The sequence below is a fragment of the Brassica napus genome, chromosome A6 (genome assembly GCF_020379485.1).
Source record: "Brassica napus cultivar Da-Ae chromosome A6, Da-Ae, whole genome shotgun sequence".
In the NCBI taxonomy this organism is placed as follows: domain Eukaryota; kingdom Viridiplantae; phylum Streptophyta; class Magnoliopsida; order Brassicales; family Brassicaceae; genus Brassica; species Brassica napus.
The window spans coordinates 11,205,737-11,214,807 of record NC_063439.1 but is presented as its reverse complement, the minus strand read 5'-3'; the positions used below and the strand labels follow the sequence as shown (position 1 = coordinate 11,214,807).

The 9,071-nt window shown below is 31.7% G+C and overlaps 2 protein-coding genes across 4 annotated transcripts; one reads left to right on the top strand and one right to left on the bottom strand.

The window, feature by feature from the left end:
- The first annotated feature begins 888 nt into the window (after positions 1-888).
- LOC106365238 lies at positions 889-1,627 on the top strand. Its single transcript, XM_013804685.3, has 3 exons — positions 889-1,063; positions 1,211-1,272; positions 1,359-1,627. Exons 1-3 carry the CDS (start codon positions 976-978, stop codon positions 1,467-1,469), a joined length of 261 nt encoding a protein of 86 aa, XP_013660139.2. The 5' UTR covers positions 889-975; the 3' UTR covers positions 1,470-1,627.
- Positions 1,628-3,576: 1,949 nt separating this feature from the next.
- LOC125610315 lies at positions 3,577-6,498 on the bottom strand. 3 transcript variants are annotated; one of them, XM_048782665.1, is made up of 13 exons: positions 6,368-6,498; positions 6,204-6,282; positions 5,971-6,114; positions 5,747-5,795; positions 5,607-5,661; positions 5,444-5,531; positions 5,252-5,376; positions 5,072-5,172; positions 4,869-4,928; positions 4,582-4,799; positions 4,301-4,473; positions 4,093-4,227; positions 3,577-3,997 (listed from the first exon to the last, which is right to left on the bottom strand). In XM_048782665.1, exons 1-10 carry the CDS (start codon positions 6,410-6,412, stop codon positions 4,781-4,783), a joined length of 765 nt encoding a protein of 254 aa, XP_048638622.1. In that variant the 5' UTR covers positions 6,413-6,498; the 3' UTR covers positions 3,577-3,997; positions 4,093-4,227; positions 4,301-4,473; positions 4,582-4,780. The 3 variants fall into 3 exon arrangements, with proteins under 3 accessions (XP_048638622.1, XP_048638623.1, XP_048638624.1); XM_048782666.1 differs by having other exon boundaries at positions 4,325-4,473; XM_048782667.1 differs by lacking the exon at positions 4,869-4,928 and having other exon boundaries at positions 6,368-6,493.
- Positions 6,499-9,071: the final 2,573 nt, after the last annotated feature.

The following is a 9,071-nucleotide window of genomic DNA, read 5'->3' as shown; positions in this document are numbered from 1 at the left end:
CACTTTAATCATGTCTCGAGATATTTCTAATTGATCATAATTAAACGGGGAGAAACTTTCCCAAAGCTACTGCATATATATCTAAACTATTAAAAATGAAATACAATTAATATCTGCTATATATATGTATAACATTTCAGTATTTCAACGAGGATAAACTTTCCCAAAACTCTATATACTTTTATAGAAGTCGTACTCTCTATACACTTTAAACTTTGTATTTCAGATTACAAGCAATAAAGGCACCTCCAGATAGAATCAAAACTATGAAATATCGTGTAATAAGATTAAACATTCAAACATCGAAGCCCCTTTTTCAAAAAAAAAAAAACAAAAAAAAACAGTCAAACATTGAAATTAGTAGTTTCACTTATGTATGGTCGAGTAATTTTTCGACGAAGAAAACATTATATTTCGTGTTAGGAGAAGTGACATAGTCATTAATCATACACCAGGAGTTAACCAGAGTGATATAAACACAGTGAACAAAAATATGAGCTTGACTCTTCTTGGCTACGGTTCATTAAAACAGCTTTTTGGGGTAAAACGTAATTAATTTTTTGGTAAAATGTCATTAAAACACTTTGTTGTTGAGGAACATGTGATCGAGTATATATACACTAATACACACACATTTCTATTATACTGTGACTATAGTTAGTATTTTATACTATCATAAAACCATAACAACTGCAATAAACATGAAAAATTAATGAATATTGAATGGTATTTAGGTCTTTGACCTAAAACCCCATGGAAAGTGAAAACGTGTCCAAAACTTGTTTTTTCATATTTGATTTCACCAATTTTAATTTAAAAATTAAAAAGGCTATATCCGACATGAAAATTGTATATATATATTGCGGAAACTGGAAGAAGAGACTATAAACGAAACCAATACAAAGATAAAACTCATAGCAAACTGTGGGGGAAAAAAGAGAGACAAACCGACGACAAAGGGTTTACTATCTTCAAATGGCCAACAAAGCTACCTTCCATCTACTCATGATCTTCTGCTTAACTCTATCTCAGTTTTTTTTCTTCTTCCCTACCAATGCTTCGAGTAAGATATCGTCGTCTCTTTATTCTATTCTTTTATGTTATAAATATGTTCGTCAAATGATTTAACAACAAAGATATACTACTGGTTGGTTCTCGAGTATATATGTATATTCCTGAATATATATCTCTTTCTTGTGTACTTATGTAGGATTTGGGAGTTTGATGGAGAGGCCTGATCAAGTTTTCCTACCTCAACAAGATACAATACTGGTTTTTTCTCAAAAAGCTTATAATTAGCTTCAAAAACTAATCCCCTTTAAAAAAAAATACTAATCCCTTTGCTGTTGTTTTGTTAGGACGTGAAGAAGGACGTAGAGGAAAGGGTGACGATGGACTTAAATGATTATCCAGGCTCCGGTGCCAACAACCGGCACTTGCCACGTGGAAGAGGATGCATCGATTGCTGATAAAATTTAAAGAAGAATAATAACGTGATACAAAAAAAAAAACTGATTACCGTCGGAAATCCTGACGGAAAAAAACTTAATTATAATCGATAATTTATGTAGCTTACGTCTGAATTAGTGTTTACTGACTATTAATCCAGTTAGTTAACATCGAGGTACATACGTGGCCAGTTTAATACTATCGGAGGCCCTTGGACAAAAAAAAATACATTCTGAGGCCCTATATCTAATTAGTTTTTAATATTACTAGATCTTTTTTCCGCGCTACGCGCGGATAATATATTTAAATTTGTTACATTTATCATTTTTATTTGTACGTAAATTTTTATATATTAAATTATATATAACTAATTTTTTTAATTTGATTTTTTTTTAGTTTGAAGTAAGTATTTCTATTATATGTAACACAATTAACTAACAAAATATGAAGAATTAAGTCCGAGATTTTAAAGTTATGTACAAAAAATATAATTATGTATAGAACATAAATTATCTTAGTTTAAAAGATCGAAATCTCATCTCGAATAAATTCACGAAAATAAAAAGTACTCCAATAACCTACTTAAAATATAAAATCCCCTTTAAAAAAAACATACTTAATAATATTTTTTTTACGTGTAATAGTTAAAAACTGACAATTGAATATCGATCTAGAATATTATTTTAATATATCTAATGGTAAAATTTTAATTGTAATAAACAAATTTTGAATTTTGTAATATTACATGAATTAGAAGTCTTTAAAATCTAAAATCTATTTTATTAACATAATATAATTTTTATTCATTTATTATTTTGACGTTACAAAATATTGCTTTAGTTTTATTTGTATATTAATTTTTAATAATTTAGTTTCTTTTTAAGTAATTTTAAAATTATCAAGAATATAATATATTTAAAATTATTTATATAAATATATCCAAATATGATGTCTCATTTTTATGTGTGTTTGCGTTGAGCATATTTAATTTGTAGTTTGTATATTCAATAACACCTTGTTGCGTGGCGTTCTATGGTTTTAATAAATGTGTTGTCATTTATTTTTATTACTACTAACATGATTTTTTAAGTGATCAGTGATAATGTATTTTTAACGTTATGTATTATATTTTATCGTATACTCCCTCTGGATTTAAATATATGATGTTTAAGGTTTTCTACACACATTAAGAAACAATAAATATCATGTTTAATTGTTACTTTTTGGTTATATCAATAAAGTTTAACCACTCATAGTTTTACTTTTGTATAAAAAGATAGAACATCATACATTCGTATCCGGAAGGAGTATTTTCTAACTCTTCATGCTGAACTTTTTTTAGAATCATTTTAATTAGATAATAGGTTGAAAGATGTAAATAAAATTGTGTATGTTGTAAATTTATACTTTTTTGTGTAACAGAGCACTATTAATTATGAAAATTATATTATGATTTTATTTTACTAAATCTTTCTTTTTGTGTATTTTTTTGCTTTTTTTTTGTATTTTTATAGTTTTATTGTCTTATTCTTTAATTGCAGAAAATAAATGATACTCTAATAAATCAGAAAAAGTATTTAATAAAAATAGAGTAACCTTCTCTAAAAAAAAATTATATATAAAAAGCCAATATTATAAAAAAAATTAAAAAATAATGTGTAAATTTTATCTTACAACACTTAATTTGTTATTTGATATATAATGTTTATTTAGTGTGCAAATATAATAACATAAAATATACATTCATGTATTTTATTTAAATATTAATAACTATTATTATATTTTCATTATGTTTTTTAAAAACATAATTTCCTATTACTGCAAGTCATATATATTCATTTTTGGAATATTTTAAATAGTAATTTTAAAATAAATACATAAAAACTAAAAATAAATTCAAAAATATATACATATTATAAATAATCAATGTTTTGAGTGTTAAACCTAACCAAAACAATAAAAACTCCATTCTACTTACTATATATATATATATCTAAATATATAAATTTGATACAAACATTTAAGAAAATATATAACAACTACAATCATGAAAATCTATTCATGCTAATACAAACTTCTGATCTTTAATAAAAATATAAAATAAGTTTAGTTAGACACATGTGAGAGTGAGATGAGATTGTGCTATCATTAAACAATAACTACAACGTAATTTGCTGAAAGGTATATAAAGTCTACATCATAAGTTCATAACGATGAGAGCTCACATGCAATAAATGTTACATATTGGGCTAGCGTAATAGGCCCGTGACATAAAAGCCCGTCCAAAAGACCCAAGACTCACAGATGTTTCTAACAGAGAGCTCAAGACTAACAATGGACACAAAGAAGACCTCTCATGTTTCTTCTACTTCCTTCTTGGTTTGGTCTCTCCATCACAGCTTTAAACTCAGTGCATAAGAAGCTTGAAAACAGTGTCTTCAATTACCAAGACGTACTCGTATCCAAGAACTTGAGCTCGGTTTCTGAAATACGCCATGTTTTGCTCGGGCACTTGGATCCCAACCAGCACGTTCGCGCCTGCCCCACCCTGTTTCGAAAGAAAGAACCATTGTACGGAAATAATGAGACTCAAAAGTTACAATGGTGCTTTATTATGGTGCAATGGTGAATTCAGATACAAACCTCTGCACGGTAATGGAAAAGGCTAATGTTCCAACGTGGACTGAAAGAGTCCAAGAAGTTTATCAGAGCACCATGTCTCTCAGGGAAGCTGAACTGGCAGAGAATCTCTTCTCCAATACTTGATCTTTCACCCATCTGAACATATACAAAGTGTGGTTCACATATCACTTGCATCAATCAATGAGAGTTATTGCCTAAAGAGACGTACCAAGTAACGCAAGTAATCTCTTACTAAGTCACTGGTTGTGAGGTTCCTAGTTCTGAGCTGGGAAGATTCCATTCTCTTCTCTAGTGTTTTGAGCTCTCCGTGAGTGGGCACTCCAACGCTTGTGCATCAATACACAACATCGTCTAGATTAGAGGACGAATAACAACAACAACCTGGGGAAAAAAATATTCTCAGGTTATATTCATTGGTCCAACTTGCACCATATCAGATGTATTATATAACGGGATTAACTGCTACATCCTCTAATATCAAACACGCACCAGTTCACAGAATTTCAGCTTCCAGGATTTACCGGCAAGATAGTAGTAAGAACAACCTCTTGTTGCGTACCGACATTGGTATTAGTCTGCGTAAGCAACCACTACCTTGTTTGATATCAAAACAACAGTATGGTGCGCCATATTAAAGATCTGGCAATAATTATGGCGGTGGATGTCATCTTCCTGATCGCCTCCTCTCTCAGTAGCTCTCGATCTTGCTGCCATTTTCCCCCATCCCAAACGTGTCAATGAAACAGAAAAAAAAACAAAAAGGTGATATAGATTACCTCATTAACAGTGTCTGCTTGGAAAGATCATATATCAAATCATAGGAATAATTTGCGAGGCTGAACAAAAATAAAAAGGAATAATATGCGAATGTGTATTGTGGATAATAGTACACTGTCTTGGAAAGATCATATATCAAGAAACATAAAAGATTCTTATTTATGTTAGTTTCAAAAGAGTTCACTACAATGTATTGTGGCACCTTTGGTTTATATGGAAGCATAAAGGAAGAGAGTAGAACCGAATGGACCCAATGGTGTGAGAAAGACCCAGAAGGCTTTGCACAGCCGTGTAACTCAAGCCCTGTAGTTTTTGGAAGAAACATCAAGAGAAAGAATCATATAAACAACAGAAGTAGACATGGAAATGGCTGAGAACGTACAGAGAGTATGTGAGACAAAGCTGCACAAGGCTGAGAAACTGATTTACTAAGATGGATTGCGAAAACACCATTGTTCTTCTTCTCTTGATCATGAACATCACACCACTTCTTGAACATTTGCATACCTAAGAAGGTAAAAAAAACCGTTGAAACATAACTTATACATAAGTTAATGGTTAGGGAAGAGCTTACAGTCTTCAAGTGTATTAGTGCCAGGGAAGACATTCTCAGGACTCTTGGCTTTTAACAGCTCGTAAAAAGATGAATACTTGTGCATTTCCTATTATATTAAGAAGAGGATCTATCACAAGATATCTACTGCAAGAACATAAAAGCAAAAGAAATATTGACTCACCATAACTTCAAACATGAGATGATTTATAATAACCAGAGAGCCTCTCTGTTGAAGTCTGAGGAATGCAAACAACACTTGTGAACACAACAACATTCACAAACGTTTGAAATCATGCTCAGTAACTTTTCACTTCACATTACCTATCATACTCCGCTTCAAAACACCTTACCTCAACTGTTTTGACGCCATCTAATGTATCCATTCAAATTAAGCAACACAGAAACTGATCAATAACTTGAAGTTGACCTTGAGTATTCTATCTAATCTGAGATTCACATGTCAACATAGTATGAATCAACAAAATCAATATTGAGATCAACGATCAACAGGAAACCCAAAAGAGTTGTTTTAGTCAATGGCAAACCTTGAGGATTGCATCTTAGGCATATAATTAGAGCTTTAGAGGTATTGAGGAACCTCTGTTTCGCCAGATCAAACTCGTGACGGATCTTTGAGATGTAGTCTCTGAGAAGAACCAAGCATACCTTTTTATAGTTGACGCATACGCCTTGCACATCAAAAATATCGCATTGAATCGAGATAGTGGGTGATAGATTAATGGGGGGGGGGATTAAAGATGATTGATTGTTCGGTTACTGAGTTCTTGCGACGAAGGAGACGGAAGGTCAGCTACGCAAGGGGAGTCGCCTTTCGATCTGGAGCCGCGAGAAGCACTCTGCGCAAACCTAATCCAAACTTTGTTTAATGGAGTATTGATTGTGGAGATGAGAATGGAGATAACTGAAACGATAGAGAAGAACCCGTAAGACGAAGAGATAGAGGAGAGAGGCGTAGTTCGTCGTCATGTCCGTGTCGGGATTTTTTTTTTAATTGAACCTTCGCTCAGCCTATTGCTAACCGGTGAAGCCCATGAGAACAGATCAGAGCCCATACGAAATCATCAGTTGACAGAGCAGATCCTACGTGTATTAATGAAATGTTTTCATTGGCCAAATATAATTGTCGATGTGGACATCCTATAATCCCTTTATATTTGGCTTTTAGTATACGATAGATGTTTCTAAAAGTTTTTTACTCGAGTATTTAACATTTAGACCCAAAAAAAAAAAAAAAAAATTCGAGTATCGCATCAAATATTTATGTTGGACTTCTTAGCTAGAAAATTTTGTAATTTTGTGCTTTTAATGCTGTATATATCTAAGCCAATCATGTTAATGGAAATAATCAAGACATCCAATGGTATACAATAATTTTCTTTAGATTTCATTCTAAAATAAAGTAATTTTACAGAGTAATGTTATTTTGTTACTCTATATTTAGAGTAAAAACAACAACATCTTCTATATATTAATCCTGGAACATTACAACATGATTCATAGTCACATTTCATCACGAGGATGATTCTTAGAATTTTTTTAAAAATAAGTTGGTCCATATAAACATATACAATATTTTTATTAAACTAACTATCAAATTAATTAGTAATATACAAAATAATATTTTTTATTTCCTTAAATAAAAGCTACAGGTTTACTTAATATGATTAAGATATGTATGATAATTAATGATTATGAATAATACATATTTGATAATAATTTTTGTATCCTCTCTCTTCTTCTTTAATTTATATTATTAAAAGAAATAAAACAATTACATTAAGCATAAAATAAAATAAAATAGATTTTTTATTATATGTTATATTTTGAATTATTTTAAATGACTATAAATTACTAAAAAGGATAAAAGTCCCACACTGAAAATTTTGTGATCATTGGTTTAACTTTTTTTTTATTCAATCAAGATACAAATGATCATATATCGTAGGGGTGTGTGTTCGGATACCCGTGCGGATTCATATCGGGTATTTAAGAGTTTCAGGTATTTCAGTATAAAGGTATAGGAACCGTTTGGATATTTCTATCTTCTGGGCATCCCATATTCCGAAGACAATCCGGCGTCGAATCGATCGAGAAAAGGAGAGAAAAGTGGAGAGAGATCGGCGTCGCAGGGGAAATCGCCTCTCCTCGAAAACCCTAGATGTTTTCGCGAAAATGAGAGAAATGATTCTCTCTCCGCTTTCCTCCGCGTGACGTCGACTCCCATTCCCTAGTGAGAATGCGACACATGTCGTGAACCTGTATCGGACGGGGTCACTCGTAAGAGGCGGGTCGCGAGATTAAACCCAATATCTCATTTATTTTTATTACCCGGACCTATGAAACTGAGCCCATGAACCTGTTATAAACCCTTGATGGGGGTTGCTCTAAAGACCTAAAGGGCATTGGTTTGCGGTACTTTTTTTTTGGTGTGCGATACGATATTTGTTGTCTCGATTTGTAAACACTATCTTTTTTTTTTTTTTTTGTAAACACTATCTTGAATCTATTGGATTCCGAATTACCAACTTCACTAGATTTAACTCTTTTATTAACATGGATGGACTCGCGGCGAATCCAGACAACTATTTTCATGGATGCACTAGTGTTAGATTTAAGTATTTTATGTGTGCACATAAAAAAAATTCTGAAAGAATACATAATTTTTCATTTTGGCTTAGGGTCCTTAATTTTTTTAACAATGTTTGGACCGGTGCTGGTTCTCATTCTCTTTGTTTTCTTTTTGCAGTGTCTTGTTGGTTTCGGGTTACTCTGTTTTATCGTTTGAAGTCTCTTTATTTTTTTCAGCATCAAACAAGTTCTCCTTGTTCTTGGTTGTTGTTTAAATCTAAGGGAGTCGACACCTTGAGCTGTGGAATCCTAACAACCTTCCTTCCAGAAATAATATATAATAGATTCCATACAAAAATGGATAAGAGTTGCAGTCCAACATGCTGTAAGTTGTGGTGATAAGATAAGCAAAGGTATCAGATCAGTCTGGGGTAAGGTTGTTGTTGAGAGCCTTGAACTCAAGTTAGACCAGATTATGAGATCATAAGAACACAGAAAATTGTCTTTTTAATTCTCTATGACTGTGAGTTCTCAAAAGAATTATCTATGACCCCATAAAAGGACACATATTTGCTCATACCCAAGTTCCAACCTGTCATCCCTACACTCGTATACATGATCACGAACAACCATCCACATGATAAATGAGATCCGAGAAACTTTTTGTGTCAACCATATAAATACTATATCATGGTATCTTTACTTGATTGACTACCAATATGCTGTTAAATTCATGTGGTAGAAAAAAAACCTACATAAAATCATCTTAAGAATGAAGCTAAAATGAGTTATAGTATCATCATATTCTCATTTGGTATCAAAGATATGGTGTTTTATTGGTAACTGAAGGTGTTGGTTCATGTTTAAGTTTTGAAGTATGGTCTCGGAGTTTGAGATTTTTCGTTCACATCTTTTGAAAAATAGTATCATCTAGGAGTGGGTGTTCGGGTTTGGTCCGAGTTCAGATAACCAGTTTAAATTATTTTTTAAAATTCTAAATTCATATATATTTTAAATTTCTCAAAATATAAACATAAAATAATATGTTACATATAAA